Source organism: Sebastes fasciatus, chromosome 4, assembly GCF_043250625.1.
Source record: "Sebastes fasciatus isolate fSebFas1 chromosome 4, fSebFas1.pri, whole genome shotgun sequence".
Lineage (NCBI taxonomy): Eukaryota > Metazoa > Chordata > Actinopteri > Perciformes > Sebastidae > Sebastes > Sebastes fasciatus.
The window spans coordinates 9,761,971-9,788,537 of NC_133798.1; the positions used below are offsets into that span (position 1 = coordinate 9,761,971).

At 40.4% G+C, this 26,567-nt stretch overlaps 1 protein-coding gene across 4 annotated transcripts in view; it reads right to left on the reverse strand.

Moving 5' to 3' along the window:
• LOC141765705 (solute carrier family 66 member 2) overlaps window positions 1-26,567 on the reverse strand; it is a 62,184-nt gene that overhangs the window by 30,539 nt on the left and 5,078 nt on the right. For all 4 annotated transcript variants that reach the window (XM_074631897.1, XM_074631900.1, XM_074631899.1 and 1 more), the window contains one exon: window positions 25,868-26,001. In XM_074631897.1, the coding sequence (XP_074487998.1) occupies window positions 25,868-26,001 (134 nt within the window). The remainder of the gene's footprint in view (window positions 1-25,867; window positions 26,002-26,567) is intronic.

The following is a 26,567-nucleotide window of genomic DNA, read 5'->3' on the forward strand; positions in this document are numbered from 1 at the left end:
GAATTATATAAATTGGGTATGACTGGAAGCTGAGAATCCAATGAGCTCAATTGTATTCATGTGTGATGATGTTAGTCCCCATAGTAGCCATTTCATTTTATTGGGACCATTTTCTTAAACTTGGCCTCACTCTATAAAATTACCTGTGGTGACCTCTAGGATAATCACAGCCTCATGAAACTTTACAACCACAAAATAAAGACCTAGGGCATTCAGAGGATGGATGGCTTTCCTAGGTAGATTGACAATAAGGGGGTTTCTGAGCAGATTCCAGAACAGAAGTGCTCGCAGAAATTGCTGAAAAATGCAATTCTTGCAGAAATCTCCAAATGTCAAAAGTTTTTGATCCCAAATCAGAGTATGGCTTTTTCTATGGTGTTCCTCAAGGTCTTGGTGAATTAATGTGGTACTTTGGAGGGATTATTGATCATTTTTTATCAATTCTCGAGTGATAAAAAATGGTTACATTTAGCATTGAATCTGTGAAACAAATGTTATCAACCCAAAAATTACTACAACAACTTATAAGACATAAGTGAGCATGGGGATGACCATCATATACTTCTATCATAATGTTCTAAGCCCTTGTACACTTTTACAATTTATTTTAATTAATAAGTTAATTAATGTTTATTTCTGATTAATGACTTGAGCAACTTGACACACAGTGCTGAGCTGCATCTCAAATTAATCTTCAGGTTCCCAGCTTTCAGATGATGTACACCACTTCTATGCGACATCTACTGTTGACCTGCTATCTCCCCCTAAAGACCCCCCTGTAACCCCTTAAAAAAGACAAAAAGTGGTCTACTGTGGGTCACAGAGGGTTAAAGTAAACAAACAAAAGGGAAAAACAAAAGAAACAATGATAACAAGAACCATCTGGTCATAATTCTAAAAAAGCAACTGATTTGTTTGTGTCTGCCACCCCTCCACATCATCCGTTCCATTTCACTCTCCCTCCCTCCTGCTAAACTGTTTGGATGCTTCCCTGCGGAGAGGAATTTTTAGAGGGGATGCTGCTGCACAATGTCAGACTGGCACCGGCACCATGTGGAGAACGGGCAGCTCGAGACCAGCCATGCGTTACGGGGGGTTATTTGTGGCAACAAGGACTGCTATTTCTGCGCAAACGCACATCTGTCTGGCTGTAAACTTTCTAGTCATGATCTCTGAGCTCAGTCAACAGCTACTGCGTGTCTTCAATCACACAAAAAGAGCACATACTGTATGACCCACAAGAATAGGCTCTTAATTGGCCTCTTCAGCTGCCGCAAAAAAGAGCTCCAAGTAAACATTATCTCATTTAGAGTAGTCGTGGCAAAGAAAAACAAGATAACAAAGTAATTAATGGCTCATTTACCGAAAAATGCATCAACAAAATGACTTAAAATGTGCGAGACAGTGATAAGCAATGAAAAGTGCAATGAAAATGTGAAAAAAGACAACGCAGTTAAGGTCATTTTCACTGAGGCAAGCAGGATTATGATAATATTTGCGTCGCTGCATACTTCATCTTCATCTTTATATGTGTATTTTGCTGAGCAATTAAAATTTCTGATCTTATCTTGAAGATGTACACAGACACTATTGCACAAACACGCCTGAATACACACAGAAAAATGCACATGCACACACATACGGGAATCACAACGTCCAGTGCAATTACTGTAACTCTTTGATTTCCAATAGCCTCTGTGTGCATGTTTGCCACAGGGGAATATCGCAATAGGCTATACACCACATTATGCATTTGGATTTTTGATTTGTTTCTGTTACATTATCTTTTTCAGCTTACATATTTAATCCAGTTTTGGATTTGCTGCTTCGCTGCCCAATTCGTCGTAAGCACGTCCTCTATTTTTTATCTCTTATGTTCGGTAAATTAACAAAATAAATTAAGCTGTAACAGAGGGCCACATTGTTTCTTCAGTCCCTGACAGCATAGCAGCGGTTTTATGTGTGTTTGGTCACGTCCGTCAAAACAAAAAAGCCTGTCTGCGTCTTCTAATGCATATCTATTCACAGGGACGACGGGTACATTCATTTGCATAATATTTTTGTGTATTACAAAAGTCATTCAAGCAGAAACATCCAAGTAATACATTCGCAAGTCAACAGTTTACAGTTGCCTGCTTGAATGCGTAATGGTGAGGCATTGTGTGCATTTTAATAGTTTTTTCTACTGGCAGCTACAAAGGATGTGCTATAGCCTGCATGGTTGGAAGCTTAGATGTATGTGATATTAGGACAGTTAGCTCAGCACAATTACTGGGTATTTATGAGGTCAAGAGCAGTTCTTCACTCTTACTAACAAAAACACAAACAAAATCCTACAAATAACATTGACAATATCAATTTTAGCACATTTTTACAAAATGTTCAAACGACAATCCTCAGCCAATCACAGCCTCTACGATGGCTCCACAACAGCTGCTAAATTTAGCCAACTAGCTCCCCTTCATTAAAACAAAAAAATGCCAACTGCTGCTGTAAGTAAATACCGTGCACAGGCACAATACATATTGGAAACCTTGCGAGCACTGGATTTTCTACTTGGCATCAAAGCAAAGAGCTGTTAACAGCGTCAGCTTGCTGGTTAATTCTGCATTACCTCGGAAGTGTGACTTCAAAGATGTTCCCCAGGAGGAAGAGAATTTATGAATAGTAAAAGGAAGTGTTGTGTCTTTCACTCTTGGGTTGCTCTGGCTAATAGGAGCTATAGGCTGTGAGCTTGCAGATGCTGAGCCTGCAAAAGCACAATATATCCGTATTTGCGTTGGGTTTGCATGGGGTACATTTTTTTCATCTTGTGTCAACAGACCACGGGGCAACCTCCGGGTCTGAAAAGTGAAGCCAATGTGGAAGTCCATAAAGCTTGCATTCTTTCTAATAGCCAGCAGGAGGCGACTCCTCTGGTTACAAAGAGAAGTCTGATTGTATAGAAGTCTATGAGAAAATGAGCCTACTTCTCACTTGATTTATTACCTCAATAAACATTGTAAACATGAGTTTATGGTCTCAATCTCTAGTTTCAAGTCTTCTTCAATACAGCATGATGTTCGTTTAGTGAATTATGTTCCCATTTAGAGTAAAGTAGTACAATAAAGCAGGGTATGATTTAGGGCAAGGCTACCTCTTGATTGACAGGAAGCTACCACGGCGTTATCCAGTCTGGGAGTTGTCTGTGTTTTCGTCTTACAAATTTAACCCTTTCACAGTGTGTTTTCAGTAATTAATTGTAACCTTTTTGGCCGCCTAAAAATGTCTTATTCAGCGTTCGGTTGTACTTAAGCTCCACCCACTCGTGTCACTTCTGGTTGCAAAAAACCATGATGGCGACAGCCAAAATACCGAACTCGAGGCTTCAAAGCGGCCATCCACAAACCAATGGGTGAGGTCACAGTGACTATGTCCACTTCTTATATACAGTCTATGCAACAGACATACATCCGCGTACACTGACACCATAGTAGTAAATACAGAACCATATACCACGTCTGTTTTGAGTATATATATATATATATATAAATATAACTCCATTTTAATTTTAATTAAGTTAAGTTTTACTAAATGCAAATTATTTCACAATTTATTGCCTCATTTATGTTACCATACTGTGCATTTGTCTGTATTGCTACAGTAGATTTTACTCATATGATTCTATGACTATGATTATAATTAATTCACGTCTTAAATTATAATATTTATCTATTTAGTCTTTTTTATTAATTTCTTCTTGTCATCTCATGTTTACTGCATGTTTTGACAGCTAATTAAAAAAACAATGAAAAGGAAAACTAGGATTTGAGAGAGAAATGTCTTTCAGTCACGGTCTGGTCAGCTTAAAGAAAATAATAATAATAATATTTCGTCAACAACACTTTTTCCTCAGAGTTTCTGCTGCAGTTCTGAAAGTGGGTAGCTTTGACCTTGCTACTGAACCATGACTGTGTTTTTCCACGACTGATTGCTTCCCCACTGAGTGTATGTGTGTGTTCTTTCTACCCTCTTGACCCAGACAAGCTTAACTAATGAGCTCTATTGACATTAACGACCCACAACAGCAATTCTGTGACCGCCTGACCTCTGCTGTGTACTAATGGTTTCCACATCCGTACCCGTTTCATTAAAGAATAACTCTAAAGAGCTCCATCAGAGTACACACCCCTTTACTGATGGGGACTCAACAACGTTCCCATCACACACATGGCAGCAGGAGCCATTCCTGTGTGTTACTCCTGTTAATGGCTAGATAAGAGACAGTCAGAAAAGTTCTATTCAATCATTTCCTGTGCTGGTGAAGACGTCCAGCTTCAATACGAGAAGATTGATGACCCACTCCTGTGCTTGTTTGTGTGTATCCTGACAGAATACCACATTATCTATCAGTACAGTACATGACGTCTTCACACGTAACAACATTTTGTTTCAGCTTCAGGTCCATTGACAGTTCTGGCATACTGTCAAACCCACACATCCACCACCACCACCATCCAATCTACCTTCGTTTTAACATTCATTCTCGCTCCAGCGCCTCCTTCCACTTTCGTCCCTAAAAGTCATTGGCAGGCGCCTGCAGCTGTGAGATAAATGAGGGAGTCAGTGAGCCTTCGGTGTGCCACAATCCCCCCAAAAGACTTCCATTCAGTCGGGTTCAAGGCCCGGACAGGGTTGTCTGTTTTATACACGTACATGTGTTTGCTTGTGTGCACCTTTCATGGACTCGTCGTCCGAAATTGCCGCACGTTTAAAAATAAATATGACGCCACGTTGTGTCTATCACGTTTACACACCGGCTCGCAAAACAAAGGACGTAGGAAAGATTACACAGTAGTGATTGTGCTCTAAGCAGCTAAACAATAGCTTCTTGCTCATGTCATTTATTCATTAGTGAATGCCCATTTTGGACTAGCGCTCTCCATTGCACCAGTGTAATTAAATCAGCTTTGTATCGTATTGCGACATTTCGCAACAAATATAATAATAAAATGCATCAGACTCAGTGTGCAAGGTTTCTGTGCATAACGATTTTTATCGGATGACGGATTATTAAAAAAACACATACGGAATATACAGACTTAGTGTGCAAAGACCTCGCTGGGCAATAGTCCAAAAGGATTGCTTATTGAATTTGAGTGGAATCACACCATGACTATATGATAATTTCATATTTTACTGTTATTCACTGAATTCAAAATTGGCTAATATTTTTTTATTTGTGTGCTAAGAGTTTTGTCTGATGCAATACACAACAGCAGAACACAGTATATTGCATTGGTAAATCTTGTATGATTTTGCATTTGCCATATTATGATATACCGCAGCTGGATAGAATATTTGATTCATCCCTTTGGGAAATTGCCTCGTTACAGCATAAAACATCATAAGGACTCAGAAAGAGATAAATAATAAAATAACATAGTAAAACCATAAATAACTCAAATCTTAACTAGAAACTGAACTTAAAAACTAGGACCACAAATACATAATATATACAACGCTGGTGCCTGGTAATATTCTGTGCATGGTTAGTAGCAGATACTGTATAATGTCATGTATTGATATGGGGAGCTGTTTAATTGGAATTAGAGCTGCAATAATTAACCGATTAATCAATCAGTTGTCAACTATTAAACTAATAGCCAACTATTTTGATTATCTATTAATTGATTTAGTAATATTTTAAGAAATTCTCTGATTCAAGCTTTTTAATATTTTCTGGTTTCTTTACTCTTCTATGACAGTAAACTGAATATCTTTGAGTTTAGGGCAAAACAAGACATTCAAGGATGTCATCTTGGGCATTGAGGAACACTGATCGACAATTTCACCATTTTCTGACATTCTATAGACCGAACAACTAATCGATTAATAGATCAAAATAATCAACAAGTTAATCAACAAAGAAAATAATCGATAGTTGCAGCCCTATTTGGAATTTAATAAGGTATATTGAGGTTGGAAAAACATTCTTAACATTAAAAACATGATGATTTCAACAATATTTCCCTGCTCGGCGTATGTAAATGTCACCACAACTGATTTTTGTAGTCTCTCCTCCTCATTTTTGTCTCCCACGCTCTATTAAAGGTCATCGTATGTTCCTTAGACCCAATTCGCCCAAACCTAAAGTGCACATGCTAATTTTCTACAAAAAAAAAGAAAAAAAGAGAGAGATCCTATCTGAAACTGACCCAAGGACAGTTAGAACCAGTCCAGAGGATAATTAGACGAGATCCAAAATGCAGATGCAGCATGATGCTCCACCGACTAAAGAGCAGCTGCGGTCTCAAAGAGTACATACAGTATACACTCTATATCTAGCCGCATTATTCTCCTGTGATTATGAAAATGTATCACATTATAGAGAGTCTGCTTGAATCTGCTCGTATTAGACATATTGACACACAGACCTGGGACACTTGACAACACCGTGGGAACCTTTCGAACCCACGAAGACCTCTGCTCTCTAGTTCTAGTTCTCTCTTGCTGTCCTCTTTATAGCTCTCTTTTCATTCTCCCTCTCACTCTGTCAACCGCATCCCCTCCTCCCTGTCTCCTCCCTGTACTCTTCTTCTCTTGCATCTATCCAGTACTGTAAGTTCCATTAAGCAGAGAAAACCAGAGATAAAAAAGCCCTTCACTGGCGTTGTCCTTCAGTTGTCCTGATAGCGTCCGTATAAGCCTCTATATCTTGACGTGCATGCCAGTTAAATCCCTAAATGGCTCAAATCATTTAAAGATCACACGAGATCAGTTGTGTCTGCAGGTGATTCGGCCTTAAGAAACCTCAGCGTTCTCTTTTTGAAGTTCATTGCTTGTGTTGGATTTGCTGTCTATAGCAAAATCAAAGTTTGACGTTTCAAAGAAATGCTGTTTTTCCGTTTTGTGTGTTTTTCAAAGGTCATCCAGCGTGACAAGTGAGTAGTTTGTTTTCAATTATGTATTCCAGTTGCTAGTTGATGAGTTGTTATCTACTAATTAGGGCTGTCAAAGCTAACGAGATAATAACGTGTTAACGCTAAGTCGTTTTTCGTAATTTCTGTAACGCAGTAACGCAACTTGTGATTTTTAATTAACCGCCGTTGGGTGCCCAGCTGCTATTTGATCTTTCAGCGGGCTCAGTTTTAAAGCTAGAGTGAAGATACTGGCATATATGACATATGAAACTAGAAAACCTGAGGAAAACCATGTCATACTAGCTTATTGCAAAGGAGGCTAAATAAAGCTCTAAACGTACGCTAAATTTTGGCGAGAAAAAAACAGCATGGCCATTTTCAAAGGGGTCCCTTGACCTCTGACCTCAAGATATGTGAATGAAAATGGGTTCTATGGGTACCCACGAGTCTCCCCTTGACAGACATGCCCACTTTATGATAATCACATGCAGTTTGGGGCAAGTCATAGTCAAGTCAGCACACTGACACACTGACAGCTGTTGTTGCCTGTTGGGCTTCAGTTTTGATGTTATGATTTGAGCATAATTGTATGTTAAATGCAGTACCTGTGAGGGTTTCTGGACAAATTTTGTCAGATTTGTGTTAATTAATTTCCAATAATAAAAATATATATACATACATTTGCATAAAGCAGCATATTTGCCCAGTCCCATGTTGATAAGAGTATTAAATACCTGACAAATCTCCCTTTTTGTTACATTTTGAACAGACAAATGTGCTATTAATGTGCGAATGCCAAACACTGAGGCTATTTAATTGTTGCCAGCAATGACATAACAGACACTTAGTCATAGTCCTACCCAGTTTCCTTCAAATGATTCATTTTTAACTGTTCTTTATTATTAAATTTGTTCTCAGAAACTTAAAAGACGCCGACACTCTTGTTTTCACCAGCAGTAGAATAATAAAGGGAACATCAGGAGATTCAGATGAGGCAAAACGTCCCATGCAGGCCTCACTTATGTTAGCACTTTCAATGCAGCTCGTGCTGTCAAACTCGGGCTGCGAATACTCGTCTGATAGCAGAACATCAGAGCACGGCACTGACGCTGAGCTGACAGTGAGCAGGAAAGTCCATCTATTTAGGCTGTGCTGATAATTGTAACTACATGATAGAATGCAGCCCCTTAGTGTGAGAACAGTGACAAGTATTTATTGTTCTGGCTCTACTTCAGCACGTTGGATGAGAAACAATAACTTTGAGATTAAAGTGCTGGCTTTCAGCTTTAAGGGTGTTTGATGTTCATATTCATATTCATATTCATATTGGGCGAACAATGTTGGACTCATTGAGTTTTTTTTATATCCTGCAATTTTAGGATAATGGAGCAGGACAATGATATTCTTGGCTGCCTGTCAAGGACTTTTTCACACAAATTCATTTTGTATGTCATAAATCTTAATGCTTAGCCAGCCACTCCTGCTTTTCCTTAATAAAGCAAATGTCCCTGTGATACTCCTTATGTGTGGTGGCATTTCACATTGAATTTGTCATGGTATATATCCATTTATAAAATGGTAGCTCACATTAAGCAATCTAATGGTTAATAGCCATGATAAAATACCCACAAATCACTGCTATGACGTCTAATTCCTTTGTACTTCAGTATCACTCCACGTCTGAGATAACACCACGTTACACTAATGTGTTGTCATGGTTGCTCTGCGACAGGGTCACGTGGGGATCACTTTCCGCCAACACGAAATAGGTTACAAATACAAAGTAACAAAGTTAACTGCTAAAACCCGCTACAGAATGGAAACATTAACTTCTATGGAGGAGTGGATTGAGCCGTGCCCATCTCCAGAAAAAAAATCCACCTACTAAACGACATGCAGCGCTACGTAAAGAGGGGGTTCCACAATGTTGCCCAGAGTCTGCAGGCAAGCAGGAACACAGCAGAAATACACAAACCACCGCAGCACTACGATTCAGAAACTATCTCTCTCTTGACAAGACATGTTCATGAGGAGGTGCGTTTTCATGAGATTTGATCATTTACATAACCAACACCCCAAAAATGCTACATAAGGCTACTTGTTCCGCTCCGTTTGTGGGGACGTTTTATTCGCAAAAAGGGTTAAAAGAAGAATTTCACACCGCCAACCTTGAAGTCCCGCTGTTGAAAATCAGCAGACAAAAACATGAAAAAGTATAGTAAATTGGCAAGCCACGATGATATGGTGAACAAAAAATTTATTTAGCATTTTAATTGATGTCGGCTACATATTTAAATTCCAAAATATTTCTGATAAAGGCATTATAATTCTTTAGTCAAAAAAGTGATTTTCCCCTAGTGGTGGGAGGCAGACTATCTGTACATTACTTGTCTGAACCACTCACATATTTTACTCCAACCTAAGAGAGAATTCTAAGTACAAAAAAACTGGTAAATGCAACAAGGTTTCTCTTTGGCTACTTTGAGCAGACATAAAAAGGGTTCTGAAAGGCTGGAGTGTTGGTGTAGTGGACGATGGAGCGGTGTGTCTTATGGATGATTACTAGACAGAGTGGTGCAGCCAAAGTGCTGAGATGCAGTGACCATGGTGCTGAGGATGGAGGAGCAGAGTGGATGGAATTGAGGAGGTGAACAGACAGACGGGAAGATGAAATTAACTACACTTGGGCTCTCTTCTTCTCTCTTGTACATTCTCTGACAGACACACAAACACATGTCAGTGGTGTGGGTGTAAATACAGTACATGATGCACATATAGACAAAAATACATAGACTGTGTTTCTCTTTCTCGCCCTGCTTCCTTCTTGTTTAAGACACGCATACGCTCGCAGAGTCAAAGTTAAGCCCGGCTGTGTGTGAAGGTGATCTGGTCCGATAATCAGCTGTTGACCAGATGGAAGAGTCGGGAGGTCCCGATAAGGACACGACAGCACAGGGGACCAAAAGGGTTCCAAACTATTTATTAGGGTCGGTCTACTAGGGCAGACACCTTATCAACGGGGGGGCTTTCTTCCTATAGAGATAAGCAGGTGTAAATAAAAGATAATGCGACTAGAACACAAGGGCAGCTATTATTAGCTGCAGAATGACTGTGTGTGTGTGTGTGTCAAAAGCTTTCTACATCACACAATGTGACAGAGCAGAGATGATGGTTTGTGATGTGGCACGTCTGCAGCTTTTGCTAAAAACAGAGTGAACACATTTCACATACATTTGCTTTCTCTGTTTTTATGACAACTGACAAGTGAGTACAGCATACACAGAAGCTTTATGGGCAATGACTGCCCAAGACTTGTGAAATTAACATTATGTAATTGTGATGAATCCCACTAACATATAGTGTACCATGCAGACTCTACACTCTGTGTGTTCGTAAATACAATCTGATGTGTTTAGATGACAAAGCACTGAAACGGAGTCATGAGACATGAGATTTAACAACTGCAGTCAGCGTGCTGGGAATGGGCTCTGACCTACAGGGAAAACTGTGACTGCGATGTGAATTACAAATGCATGTTATCATACGGTATGTACGGTAAACAAATATTTATCCCAGATTACATAATATAAATACTTACAGTTAGATAAAAGCTACTACCTTTGTCAGTGTGCTCTGAGATGTAAGGGAACAGTCACAATCAGTAGATGACGCTGACTATGTTTACATGCACACTATTATTCCCAATATGAGAATACTCTGAACTTGATACGGGTCATGTAAACAGCATATTCCGTTTAGGCCTTATTCCGAATGGAGCATTTTCCAATTACGACATGCCGATATTATTCAGGTTGTAGGAGCATTCTTTAGACATGTATACAGTGCATTCGGAATATGCGCCTCAATTGGTGATTTTACGGCAGTTTGGAACACACGGCCAGCTCTGTGCATCGTACACACACACACACACACACACACACACACACACACACACACACACACACACACACACACACACACACACACACACACACACACTTCTTCATCTTCTTCCTCAGGGTACAATTACCTCATCATCCAGTCAGATTAATTAGCACAGCAGTACCTCATTAAAAGTCATTATTTAGACAGAATGTCCATTGACCTTCCTCACAACGCAACTGGCTACTTTTCTTTGTTCCCTTCTCCCTGCGTTCGTGCGTGTGTGCGTGCGTGCGTGCGTGCGTGCGTGCGTGCGTGTGTGTGTGTGTGTGTGTGTGTAGAAATAATGTCCATGTCAGTTTATTGGGACTGTTTACACCTGTAGTTTAATACTGGGTGAGTGGCAATTTAAGGCAGGAGCTAACAAGGCTAAATGTTTTACCATCTATGGCAAACAGCAGAGAATAAGTAAAGGGGATAAATAACAAAATACATGAAACTTCAAGCTTGTTCTCAAAAACATACGCATGACAAAGAAAGAAGATGTCTCATATCGGTCGACACCTACAGTGCTATAAACGCTAATAGCACTGTAGGTGTCGATCAATATGAGACATTTTCTTTGTCTTTTAGCATTCCAATGTCTTTTTTTATGTCTCTACACAGTGGAGACAAAGAAATAACAAGAAGCCATGGCAGACATAATGACTGCCAAAGTAAAATGCAAACGCGTTGCTTGATAAACGTTTGTATTTGTACGTCTTGTAGCAATTTTATATAAACAGATCAGTTTAAAAAAATGGATGTATGGACTTCATTCTCGCTCTGCCAAAGAACAGTAACAGGAACCAGCTTTAAGAATCTTATCACTCATATCACATCACAACACTGTCAAAAACATATCTAAACAACAGGGACTGGGCCTGTCTGGGCCTGTTCATAAACAACTTCATAAAACACTTCAGAATCTGACCTGAAGTATGGATGGTCAGTAGCTCACCACTTGTCCCAAACATGTCTGGACTTTTCACAAATGTAGTACTTTTTCCCTTTGGTAGCTGACCAAGCCCTGGCTTTCAGTGTTTTATACAACATGGTGCATGATGGAATAGGATCTGAGTATCAGCAAACATGGTCTTGCTGTGAGGTTGCATCAGTGTCCACTTGTTTGCTTTAGCAAGTCAGAGTGAAGAGGAGAGAAATAAAGAAAGAGGGTTGAGGAGAGAAAAGGGGAGTAAATAAATGACAAATAAAGATTCAAGATTCAAGATTCAAGATGTTTATTGTCACGCCGGTTGTACAGGTACAAACGTGTGAAATACTTTTCGCTAGGAAGCTCCATTAAATAATAAATTATATTACATTTACATTACAATTATAAAAGGAAATACTTTATACAAGGGCATATTAAGAACATATGTATTAACAATATATACAGTATATACAGTATAAGAAATATTTTTGTGTAAGAATGTGTCAAATTAATTATAGATTTAAAAGTCTGATGGCCTGAGGGAAAAAACTGTTCCTCAGTCTGCTGGTGAGAGTCCTGGGGGTCCTGTATCTTCTACCAGAGGGCAGGAGGGAGAACAGGCTGTTGTGGGGGTGTGTCGTGTCCTTAATGACCCTCAGGGACTTCCTGAGGCACCGCTGGGTGTAAAGCTCCTGCAGGCTGGGCAGCTCGCACCCGGTGATGTGTTGGGCCGAGCGCAGGGTGGAGAGAGAGGGTGGAGCAGCGAAAGAGATGGCTGGTAGGCTTGTCACGATAGTCGGTGTTACTGGTGTTACATGGTGGTTGGACACACAACGATTACATTACGTACCCACTTAAATTACAGAGATAAAACCCATTTAGTTCAATTTGGCATATCAGCGCTGTGTTATCAATAGATAGACGGACAACGGACACTACAATGTGAACGTGAATGCATCTTAAGGAGTCTCAGCTCAGAGTAGCAGGTGTCAGATTTCCACCACACGGTACGAGAGAGAGTTGATAGGCCGAGAGATGGCAGAGGATTTGGTGTCGAAGCGAAAAGCAAACGTGCCTATTTGGCAATATTTCAGATTTAAACCCAATGCTATAAGGGAATCATAATGTTAATGAGGTAATCGCCGCGAGGAGGACGAAGCGGCCACAGCCGTTATGTGCGGTGCAGCGGCGCCAGGTAGACCCCTGCGGCCCCGCAGCGAAAGCTGGACTGGAGAGGCCAGACACACCGCCACCTGACGGTAAAGACCAAAGTAAGCACGCTACACATATTGACCGTCATCTTTTCTTGTAAAATGTCCGGTGTGATCGGTAACACCGGTGTTGTCACAAGTTCATTAACCGGTGGGAAAATGTCCTCACCGTCACATCCGTATTGGCTGGCTGCAGAGATGTCTCTGGGAGAGACAATGATATTTTCCCTGTAAGAGTTTATGGGACTTGTACAAGTCAGTTTATCAAATCCGAAAGATGTATGCTGAAAATGTCTGCTATCTAACTGTTACTGAGAGTTCTGCATCTTGCAGTGTGCTTCCAGCTGACATTATCATTGGGTGTGCCCTGTAAACTGTATAGACCTCGAATTCGGCATTTTGGCCGTCGCCATCTTGGTATTTTGCAACCAGAAGTGACACGAGAGGGTGGAGCTAAGTACAACTGAACGCTGAATAAGAAATTTTTAGGCGATCAAAAAGGTTATAATTAACTCTCATAAACTGAAAACACACTGTGAAAAGGTTTAAGTTCTAAGACAAAAACACGGACAACTCCCAGACCAGACAACGCCGTGGTAGCGACCTGTCAATCAAAAGGTAGCAAAGCCCTAAAGCATCCCCTGCTTTATGGTCTATTTGACTCTAAATGGGACCATAATTTACTAAATGAACATCATACTGTATTGAAGAAGTCTTGAAACTAGCGATTGAGAGCATAAACTCATGTTTACAATGTTTACTGAGGTAATAAATAAAGTGAGAAGTAGAGTCATTTTCTCATAGACTATTAGAAAGAATGCAAGTTGAAGGCACTTCCACATTGGCTTCACTTTTCAGAACCAGAGGTTGCCCACTGGTGCACCCATCGTTCCAGTGTCAAAGTGTTACAGTAATTACATTCAAAAAATGAGACATGTCTTCCAACGATACTTCTCAGTGCGAGACATGAATAAAAACTAAACCTAACTAAGTAGTTTTGTTGCCTAAACCTAACCAAGTCTATCTTTTCCTAATCCTAACTAAGCCGTTTTATTTTGAAAAGACTGGAGTGGAAATTAACACGTGCGTTACTCATTGCTGGACATTGGAAAATGCACTAAAAATCCGTTGTTGAAAGTCGCGATGAGGGTCACCAAAAAAAGGGAAATTTTGTGACTATTTCACAAGCTGCCATGAGACTGTGTTGGCAATGGTGATTAAAAGCTGTTTATTATAATCCACTTGAGCTTGTCTCCATATTTTTTTGCACGAGTTGTTATTCTGATAATTATCTGAGCTGCTTGTTGAACACCCTGTATTGTGTGTGTGTGTGTGTGTGTGTGTGTGTGTGTGTATGTGTGTGTGTGTGTGTGTGTGTGTGTGTGTGTTTGTGTGTGTGTGTGTGTGTGTGTGTGTGTGTGTGTTTGGGTTTGAGGGCAGTCCTGCAGGCACTGATGTTCTCAGGAAGCACAGTGGGACAAGTTGGAGACGAGTCAGAGAAGTCTGCATAAGTGTGGTGTCTCATGGATAGCACAGTGCCCAGGGCTCAGCATCACCTCTCCAATTAGGACAGTGAAGCAGGCACCACATCCTATGCTACATCCTACATCCTACATAGCTGTAAGTTCCTGTTCCTCTGCAAAATGGATCATCCAAGAATTTTTGTAGAGTTTAGAGTTGGAAAACTTTCTATGTTTTTATTTCATGGCAAGTTTGAGTTGGATAACCCAGTGTGTCAAACTCATGAATGACTCACAAGCAGATTTAATCATGTCACTAAATTCCTTACCACCCTACATAATGTTTATTTGGACAGTTATACACTGAAATAAGGAAAATATACCAACAGTTTTAACAGTTATGAATAGTTTTAGTGCATATTTTCTTTGAGGCGGTGTGTGAAATGTGTGAGAGCCAGAAAGAGTTTCCTCTTAATGAGCGTGCCAGGTTTTTTTTTTTTTAAGTTTAACTCTATCGCATACCCATGTCTCATCAAAGCACAACACACCGAGCAACGAAGCCGTGAGAGAGTGAAGGACGAGAGGTTGAAGTCAATCTCAGGTTAACATAATGAGGGAATAATGAGTTTACACCTCACAGCGATCTGTTTATCATACCACCTCCTTGACGTTGTGGAGTCAAGGACTAACGTGCATTTACTCTCCAAGAACTGAGGCGCCGGACAATTTAGTTCACCTTACAAGCACCGCTGGAGGACTTTCATAGGTAATTCCTGTGTGGTATCACAAGCCACTACCGCAACCCTGACAAGGAAACCACAAAAGAGTTACTCTATCATTTCCTCGATAGGGGTCATACACTTTGGGAGTTTGTATTTAATATGGTTCTTGGCGCGTGGCTTTAGTGATGGAGCCAGCCAGGACACAGTGCAGCTGATCGGGCTGCGGTTTGCCTCCAGCGGCTGGCAAAAACAAAGAGGCCTTCAACTGTGAGGAGAAAAGGGGAGAGAAGCAGTGATTTCATTTTACCCTTCACATGGGAGAAAACTGCTGACTAACCAAAAATGGCACAATTCCAAATTAGAGTTTTAGCCATGCAGGGCAAACCCCGACAGGAAGCTAATCCCCTCCGTCACCTGAAAGGTGCCATCCCAGTGAGTACATAGAGTGTATGAAATTACAGGCTCCTGCAAGTGTTGTTAGAACAGTGTCCGACGTACTAATATACTGTAGCTACCAATACTGGAGCTTGACCTAAACAATCAATCATGCTCTCATTTATGGCTGCTAACCCCGATGAGAAAGAACATTACAGGAGTGAAGATTATGTCACTATAAAAATGTATGTTAAATATCATATAGCTAAATCCTGATTCACGACTATCCTGATTACTGTGGGTATCGAAACACAATATTAAAGCCATTACACACCCGCGGCGTTTATTTCTTGTGATTAATTCGCACGTATTTATATTTTTTTTGAACTGTTGTTTTTGTACTTTCACACAGAACGCAAATATTAAGTGGTATAAAAGCGACATATTTTTTTAACGGAACAAGGATGATTTTCTGAGCTTTTGCATCGAAAATAAAGGCATCAACCAAATACGTTGTGCGGTTTGGGTTGGCTATATTTATGAAACAACAACACAGAGGCCGAACCAGGACGGCAAACTTTATTAATCATTTCAACCTTGACAAATTTCATTTCATTGGTCCTTTCACAATAAAAGCCTTAGACATATAATATTTGCAGGAGAGTATTTTTGCCTTTTCGTGTCGTTCATTCGTCACGCCCCCCGTGTGTAACGGCCCTTTTAACGGGCACCGGAGCTAAATTATTAAAGGCTCTAGTATTGGTTTTGTTATCAGTACTTTTTAGCATTTCGGTGTAATTTATTATCACGCTGCAGCCTCTCTCCTGCTCTCTGTGTCAGGTGTGAGACTGATAAGAGTAGAATCAATAAAACCTTAACGATAGCCATCACACCATGCCAAAGAAATCTGAAGTGATAGGAATCACACAGCTCTTAGTCTATTAGATTAGTCAATGAAAACAAAATTAATCACTGAAATGTTTTGATAACTGATTAATCATTTAAGTAATTTATTAAGCAAAAATGCTACTTTTGTGCTGTGATCATTTTAAATGTAATATTTAGGGGGATTTGGACTGTTGGTTGGACTGAACTAACTATTTGATGACACCAACCTGGGCTCTCGGAACATATTCCACTATTTTCTGACATTTCACTAGTTTCTATAGACACATGATTATTATTATTATTAATAATAATAATAAAAAATCAACAGATTCATTGTTAATGAAAATAATCAAGGTTGCAGCTCAAGTCATGTTTGCACAGTTAAATGTTTAACTTAAACTTAAAATATTGTCTAAATAAACCTGGTTTCTTCCAGCTTAAGTCAGTATCATGAAACCTTTCAAATACTATAACAGCATTATTTATACATAAATTGATACATATTGATATCAACTATATGAGAAAATGTATCATGATACTATTTTTTGGCCATATTAAACACACAGCTCTGCCACAGTGAACAAGCTGAGGATGGTCTTTCATCGACTTAACAGGCACTCAGAAGGTATTGACTTCATGTTCAGTTAGCAGGCATCTGGCCGGCCTGATATATGGATGTCTTTATCGACACGTCACACACGAACACAATCTGGTACCCACACACCAAAACAGATGCGCAACATGCCCTGAGACTCCCTCCTTCACACACATTTGAATATAGTACACACACATAACAGATGGGTGCACATACCCTAACACCCAGTCTCGTCACACACACCTGTCGGGTTATATGGCGGAGATGGATGGTGATAGATGGTGTCTGTCTGTCAGGTCGTCTCTCCAGTGCTGGTCTAATGAGGCGACAAGCTGTCCTGACTGACACAACCAGTTCAGCAGGGTCAAAGACAAGTTCATGGATTGCTGACCCACATCCATAAATAACCACAAGGTATCGGAGCAAACCCTCAGAGAGAGGCTAAGACATTTTTTTCAATAGCACATTTTCTATTCTGTTTGATTTCCTTGACCGGGTGTGTCTGAAGAAAAGTATCTCCATTAAATCATTTTCTAATACAAGTAAAGGATATTTGGGCTGATGTCTCCCACTATTGAGCTGACTGCATGCAGACTAAATACAGATGTTTTCTTTTATTTTGGAACCTCAACTTAGGTTGAGTTTTCCTGCCCTATCAGGTGTAACAAAGCTAACAGAAGAGTGGACGGAGATGTCAATCAAGCACAGTCTGTACAAACCCACACTGTCCTACAGAGAGGTCTAATCAAGGGGCAACAGTGGGCGTACAGTCAGTGGTATGGAAGGGCTTTAAAAATCACTTGAAACTTTTGTTTCCAAAGTTTTTCGTTTCAGTCAAAGCTTATTTATTATGAAAAGTTCTCTAATCGGTGCGTTTATGTGCTTGTGGGAAGGTTAGTCATTTGAGATTTGAGAGTGGGCAGCAAAAAAATTGTTGAATGCACAAGCAATATGGACAAAAATCAGACCCGTACACATAAATTACCACAGTAGCCAGGGAGAAAAATAAGAAAATTAAACAAATGTAGGTAGATGACTAAGCTTTCTCGTGAAAGGGAGATAATAACGTCCAATGAGGTATGGAGGACAATACCAGGACACAAGCGGGTCTTTTTCATAGCAGACATTTTTACTTGTCATATTAGGAAAAGCACAGGTGTTAATAACATTAACAATGGCTCTGTTCTATTCAGATGTCCCAGTAAGCCCTGACAGTGTGGCAGTGAGCCAGCATGCACAATACCAGGACCCTGAAACTAAAAGAAACTTAGTATCATTCATTTTTGGTTTACTAGTGCAGTGCTTGTTCGTGTTCATTGCTCGTTGACTACAGTGAAAAGTGAACCGCCCTCACTGCTGCACAGAGCGCTCTTTGCTGGTTTATTCAAAGTTTATTAATATTGAGCGAATCCAAATTGCACCAAATTCGAAAAAGCACTCCCTTGGGTCCCCAGCAATACACCCGCCAAGTGTCAAGTAGATCGGATGAACGGTTCTCGAGATATGTGAAAGATACACAGACAGTGTTAGATGTATTATATTGTGCTCAACAAATACATATACGCACACTTTGGAGAATATTTGGAGAAGTACTCCTCACAGATACATAATTCATTTCAGGACATGAGAACAACAAACAGTCCTTGAAGGCAGCATGGTCGCATTAGCCGTCAGACAAAAAGGGAGAGTCACTCTTCAATCTTCTTGTTTTAATATCCACCAACATGCCACCGCTCTTATTGCCACATGTATCATAAAGACACACCACCAGGCAAAATGATGACTGGGGAAAAAAAAAACAGCTTCTTACATCCAAAAGGTAATTACAAAACTTATCTTTGGTTTAAGAAAATGTTTTCACATTGCAGCTCTTCTGCGAGCTTCTGTGAAAACTTACAAGCTAAAGAATGATCTCCACAAATACTCCCTCTGAGGCATGATACATTATTACCATTTTTTTATTCATTCTGCCCAAGTAATCCAATATGCTCGACTGCTAATAAAGCATCTCTCGCCTACCTGACATCATTTGACTTGCTAATTAAACTTTGCTGTTATCAGGGGTTTAATTAAACACACTTGACGTTGAAAGTAAGCAGTTTTTCTGTGTGTTGTAGGATATGTAAATGAAATTGGTCGGGTCGCACAGTGTCTGTCTGTGTGTCCGTGTGTGTGCATGCTTGTGCTTGTTACACCCGATTTGTCCTGCTGCAGTGCTGCCTGAGTGTTGCAGATAAGAATGAGTGGCAGAGCCATCACATTCTGCACTGCACCATTCAGTAATTCAGAAACAAATGCAACAGACGTACATGCAAGACAGTGCAAAAGACTGCCCATTACAGCTTATTAGATACAACAGGAAACACAGACGGGGCACTCGTTTAGCCCAGATGTTCTTTACTTTGAATGCTGTAATAAGTCACATATTAATCTGAGAAAACATAAACACCTTTTCCTTCAAATTGATACACTGACTCGAGGGTCACACAACTCATTTATACTGTACAAGGGTGTAATGTGGGCAGTAGCGTACTCAGCCCAAGAAGCAGCCTCAAGACTGGGAAGTTAAAGAGGCCCTATTATGCTTATTTTCAGGTGCATACTTGTATTTTGGGTTTCTACTAGAACATGTTTACATATTTTAATGTTAAAAAGGCTTCATTTTTCTCATACCGGCTGTGCTGCAACACCTCTTTCACCCTACACCCTGTCTGAAACGCTCTGTTTGAGCTCCTTTACGGCACCGGCATATACCGACACAACACCTCTCTTTATCCTGTTAAAACCCACCTGCCCGTCAGCAACGAACCGGCCTGCCGATAAGGAAAAGTGGAAATAAACAGAGAAAGGTGGGGACACCTTGGATTAAGTTTAATGAAAAATTGTTTTGATTCTTTTGATTGGTGAACCAACAGACAAAAGGAATATAAATAGGAATGGACACATATTTGGACTTTATGACCGCTTCAAAGGTAAGCCACTTTTTCTTTGTCTCTCTTGTTTACCGCTGTACCGATAGTTGAAGCTTAGAAGCTTAATAACGGTGACATTCTAATTATTATTATTATGAATAACTTAGAAAGAAAGAGAAGGCACACAATGTTTCTCTATCTCACTCTTTCACACACAAAAGTGACGTGGCGGGTAATTGTCTCAGTCTTCAGTCCAAAAGTCAACATTAATTGAAAAAAGATCGATGTAATCATTTCCAAAATTGACAACATGCTACCATCCAACAAAACACTGTGCTTCGATCCATATTTGTTGGCCTGTCCAAAACAACATTTGTCGTCAAAAAACACCATGGGAGGCATGCACCTGACAGGGCAGTTCAGCAGCAATCAATAGCACCATAGATCTGAATGAATTATTCTTTGGTGCTCACGGTTTCCGTAAAATGAACTGGACGATTGAATTATGTAGTATCTAACTGATCTAACGATGTGTAGCATGTCCATATTGACAAAAGTTACCTGCCGTTTAATTCAGACCTGTGTTTATTTGTCAAAATGTGTAGCCACACTAGGCGAGTAAGAAGGGCCTCTGTGTCTAAATGGGGCTCTGCTTTTAATTGTAGTTTTACGGTTTTGAGGGCATGCCAAACTAGCTGCTAGGCAGGTATTATGCAAATGTATTACTTGGTGACATCACCACATTACAGAAGAAAAGGCGGGACTTCAAGCAAGGTGTTTCAGGCAGTTCAGGAGCAGTGTTTCTGTGGGGGAGAGTAACTCCGTTGAGCATGGACTTTGGGCTTTGTAACTTTGCAGACCTTTTACATGCACAAATAACTATATAACACACTAAAGGAAAAGGAAAAAGCACAAAAGCATAATATGTCCTCTTTAAAGGGTTCAAGTTTGGGTGCAGCCTGGTAAAATGTGAGAGTTAGAAGTGAAATAATAAATTATTCAGCTTTCCCTTCAAGTTGTCTTTGAGTAAAAAGCACTGCGCCCTAAGCCGCAGTTATGTGTCTATTCATTCAGTCGTTTATTTAAAGGGTATACTCCAAATCAAATAAGTTGGCCCTCAATGAATTTTCAGCAGTAAGACAGCTTGAATGACTCAAGTTAGTTACCAGTGCTCAGAGCAGAGCAGCAGCAAGCTGTGGCTGTATAGAACAGTTATGGTGTGAATTTATGAGGCAATAAGTAGCTGGAAAATAGCGTCTGTGATCACTTGTTCCTGCCTGGGTAAATAAAAGCAGAGTGAAAGTTCATTTTGCAAACAGTACAGACAACAAATTAGTCACAGACTGCCATCCTTTAAACGATTCCAATCACACGTCCATTGTCTGCTGTGTCTAACCTCTCCCGGAAAGGTTATCAAGTGCAAATTGAAATTGCTTTCACCACTCCAGTGCCAACGGTTTTAAGGATGACCGCAGGATCAACAGCAGCTATCCAGAGTTCCATCTCTTCCTCTGTTTATGGTCTGGTGAGCTCCCGCTGGCTTCCACAAACAGGGTGTTAAATAGCAATTGTGGCTCTTTGCTAGGTAACTCACAAAGCGGCGTTGTGGGCGAGAGTTGAGAGCTTTGGTTGGTTAAATTTAAAAAATAATGTAAATGATATAAACTGCATGCATACTTTACAAATAAAAAATACCTTAAGAGCTGAGATCAATTGTGTTAAGAGTAGTCAGGTTGTGCTTTACCCGCACCAACCAGTAGAGGAGGATGTTGTTCCACTCTATATTTGTTTTAAAATGAACTTCTGGTTTCTTAAATCACCTCAACTCATTCATATTTTAAATTTAAAAAATTCACAGGATACTAGATGAATGAAGAATTCCCTTTCCTTTACTCTGTTTCACCCAGTTCTTACATTTTCTACTTTCACTTCTTCAAAGTTACTCCCCACTTTCATTGCACCAAGCCTGACACCTAGCCTGAGGTCACATTTGTCTTTGAACATAATCTCTCCCCTCGCCCCCCTATCGGCCTTCCAATCCCTGTATCATAAGGCCAGGACTGTTCATGTGGCACCCTGGGGCAGCCGCTGGAAGTCACTGCAAAGTCAGAACTTTGAGTCAGCTCAGTGTAGAGACCATTACAAAGACTCTGCGGATAAAAGCACACTGGCTCCAATTTGAATCTGTAAATCAGCAAAAACTTAATTTACTTTAATTTGTTGGATCATAAATATTACAGAGCTAAAGTAGAGCGTACCAACATGCGCACACACACAAAAAAAAGCATTTCATTCACCCAGTCCTCAGACTCATTAATGATAATGAAGGTGACCTCGCCAGAAAATTAAACTCCAGTCTAATCATGTTGATTCTCTCCCAGCTTCCACATAAATGAAAAGGCAACACTTAGAAATAAAAACAAATCTGCACTTTCAGTGTGTTCATGTCGCCTGATGCTTGTCCTATGGGTAATACCCATTGGGTAGTTTGTGTATGTGCGTCCTTAGAAAAGTATTGTAGATTTTATACCGTGGGCGAGAGGGAAAAAGTGTGTGCGCATAATTTACAACGTTAGACCAATTCAACGTGAACATCAACAACAAAAAAAGCTACGTATGGTAAAGGTACAGTATGTGAAGTGAGGTTTTATCCAAGCCTGAGATCGGTTCAAGTCAGACTTTGCGTGTGTTCACGTGTATGTCAGAATGCAATACATACTCGCACAAGAAGAAAAAACTTGTCATGATATCATTACTGACGTTCTTGCATTGCTAACAAGAAAATACATACAACACCTCACTGATACCAGGCTGTTCTCATACACCATTCAAAGCTATACCTACGAAAAAAGTAATGCAATGTAATTCATATATATCCCACAAAATCAATTTGTATGTAATCCATTCATATGGGTAGGTAGAAAAACATGGACTTACGGCCAGGAGACTGGTGTTCGTGCCCCGTGTGAAACCAGAAGTCAGCGTTGATTTATTTGTCAGGTAACTTCCGTAGTTACACAACTTCCTGAGTTATTTTATCCCAAACAACAATCTTTTCCTGAACTTAACTAAGTACTTTTTGTCACGTAACTTCCGTACTTAAGTTACACCACTTCCGGAGTTATTTTAACCCAAACCATGATCTTTATCTAAACCAAACTAAGTAGTTTTGCTGCCTAAAACTAACAAAGTTGTTTCCTGTGAAGACGGAAGTTTATTTTGAAAATGTAACGAGTAGAATTTGACACGCACAAAAAATGAGGAATAACGTTACATAAGATATCATATGAACAGATGTATGAAGATACGCTGCTGATACATGAGAGTACAATAACAACCCTGACTTGATGCAACACAACAGTTCTTTCCCAGGAGGTTTGCTCCTTTCTCCTCCTTTCAGCCATGCTACTATGGTTCCATCCGTACATTGTTCTCCATTTCCCTGCATGCATCAAAGACGGATCCAGCATTGTTTCCTAGCAACAATGGTAAACATCTCCACTTTTGTTGAGGAAAGCATTGTGTAAACATACCATGGATGGAAACAACGGTAAACAAGAATGAAAGCGGACCAGCAGGCCAACAACCCATTGTGAAAAAGGCCTGAATATGATTCTCTTAAGCGTATTCAACTTGTGTCAAAGCATTTACGATCACTGCAACGATGCAAAGCCAGCTGTGTTTTGCAGAAAAGGGCTTGGTTGAACCCCACATGAATCAAAGCAGCATGCTAGATTTATTATTTACACCCTTAGGGTGATATACAGAACAGAATTCTGCATTACTAAAATATGGAATACACCTACTGTAATACACATATGGAAAGAGATGCTTTTGAGATAAGGGAACCAGAGCAGGTGTAGGCTGGGGGAAATCAGCAACAACAGATAGTTACAGGTACGGGAATCAGCAGCATAACCATCAGTCGCAGAGACAAGTAATTCTCCATTTTTACCTTTTCATTCAATTTGTGTATTTTCCTCTGTGTGTGTGTGTGTGTGTGTGTGTGTGTGTGTGTGTCTTTAGGAAATGGAAAATGAGGTCAGTAAGTTGGGAACAAGTGTTGGCAGGCGGGCAACCAGATCATAGATGACCCGGGTATGGCACACGTCAGTCTCAGATGTCCCTTCTGAAAGGAGAAGTCAGGGGAAGGAGATGAGGTGGGAGCAGATGAAACGGCAACAGATGGACCAAAAGAGGAGAGAAAAAGAAGAACAGTGGAGGAAGGTGGGAAAAAAGAAAGGGCGGTGGAAGAAGAGAAAGATAAAGGGCAGAGAAGGGTGCTGGGTGGGTAGTCGGAGAAATGACAGGAAAGAGAGCTCGGCTTGAACGATCTTCAAAAATAGCTGGTAATCATGCCAACATGCATCTTGGGGAGAAGAAACTGCTTTACATAGAGATGACCCTGATCTGTTGGAAAGACTTAGCGACGGAGGGAGGAGCGGACGGCGGGGACGAAAGGCTGTTCTGATCTATTCTTGTCCTGACCCCACCACCATCCCCCCCCATCGTACCCGGACGCGCTCTGTGAAACTGGACCTCAGTCAGGCCCGTCCTTCGGAGAGAGAGAGAGACAGAGAGAGAGAGGCTTGATGTAAGAGGGCGGTCATGCTGTGTTTTAGTAACCGGGCTCATAACGGACAAACTGTGAAGATTTGATCCCGAGCTTCATCACTTTGAATCATCTCTCTATATCTGAGCCTGTTTAACATAGAGAGTACGTACACATGGCCTGCAGGCAGACTTAGTGTCCAATGTATTTGCAACATGTGTGCAAACACTGGGCACAGATAGATTACGAAAATCATCCACAGCCAATCCACCACCGGCCGTCCTAAATGATTATATTCACCATGAAAAAAGTTGAAGCGTGGGCTCGTGGTGAGTAATACACCGGCTCTTCGCTGAGACAAGAGAAGCACAGATGCCAAAGATAAAGATGATCATTACTCTCACGTCCCAAACAAAACACGCAATCTCTCGCCTCTCGATCAAAGACGGCGACACAAACGGACACGCACATTCTGTTTCGCTTCATAAAGAAATATTTCCCTCCTTGAAACAACATGAAATCAAACATCGATCATAATTTATGTCTTCAATAATAACACACTCTGCTCTGCATGATCAGAGTATTACAAGACTCCCATCATTCAATTCCCCTCCGTGGGCTGTTATCTTGTAAAAATTGTACTTAGATTGAATTTCCGTCAGCCTATTTACAAAAGCAATCAACTCGAGCGTCTGTAAAAAAAAACATACAATTACCCATAAAAGACAGCGCCCTATAAAGAGTGACCCTGAAAATAATCTCCCTCTGCTCTCGCAGACACACACACACACACACACAAACTATGCACAGTGGATGCTAATGCTTAATCTTAGCCCTCTCCATTCCATCTCCGATTCTCCCTTACACTGCACCGATGGCTCATCCACTTCCTCCTTACACACACACACACACAGTTGTGCCCAGAATAGACACGTGTAATAGTACAGCAGCTAATACATCCAAAGGACATTTGTGCTTTGCCTTGCACTTTCTTACATGTCTTAATATCTATGACACAATTTCATCACCCTTTGGGCTTTAATATAGCCTGTGTACAGAGGCTTAAAGGAGCCTAAAGTAACCTTCCAATAAAGAATAAGGCAAGTGAATATCAGATTAGTGGTGAATTAGTGGCAGTCAGAGGTAAAGCGTTTTGAAAAGAGAGCAGCCAGTTAAGCTTTTCCAATGGCCCCCTCTTTTGGCAAGAAGTAGGAGTTGAAGCGCTCGGCATCTAAACTGCTGACACAGAGAAGTGGCATGCTGGATATGCTGTTTACTACCTTGAAATGATGTGTAATTACTGTACATACATGACAGTGGTTATGTTATTGTGTCAGTTTTAATTTATGTTTGCTGTCAGTCAAGACGGTTTTGGAACACAAGCTGCTTGCTCACCTGAAAGTCGGTGCTGCTTGGTGCTCACTCGGTTGGTGTTCTGGACCACGCAGCAGAGGTGGAGCATGGCGAACATGGCGAGGATCATCACCACGCTTTGGAGCAGCAGGGTGAGCTCAAACTGCTTCCCTATCCTGCAAGGATGCAACCAAAACACCAATCACATTCCAGAGTTTAGATGGAGTTGATATAGGAGAGAACTTACAGAATACAATCTAAAAATAACACAAATTAATATTGTCTTTGCAATAAAAGTAAGGAAGGATAATAACAACAAGAAAACAAGGCATGTATTACATCACAATAATATACTATTCAATTATATGGGATTCATTATAAAACATGTCATACAGGCTATAAGCGGCACAGAAAGACCTTATAAATAATACAACCAGATTCTTTAAAGAATCTATTAAAATCCCTCTTCTGCCCCTCCAGTCGGGAACAATGACCTGTGCTCTCTGATGTGTAAAACAATTTGAGAAGCCTCAAAGTGAACAGCATATGGCTCAGATTACATAATGAATCTCATTTTATTCTGTGATTATATTCCTATTCCATTACCATTTATGACACCAAGACTGATCTGAGGAATGACCTTGTAAATGACCTGGGCCTTCCAAGAGGGAAAGAAATAAAGAAAGTAGACAGAAAAAATCAGAAAGACAGACAAAAACTCATGTTATATGCAAACACAAGG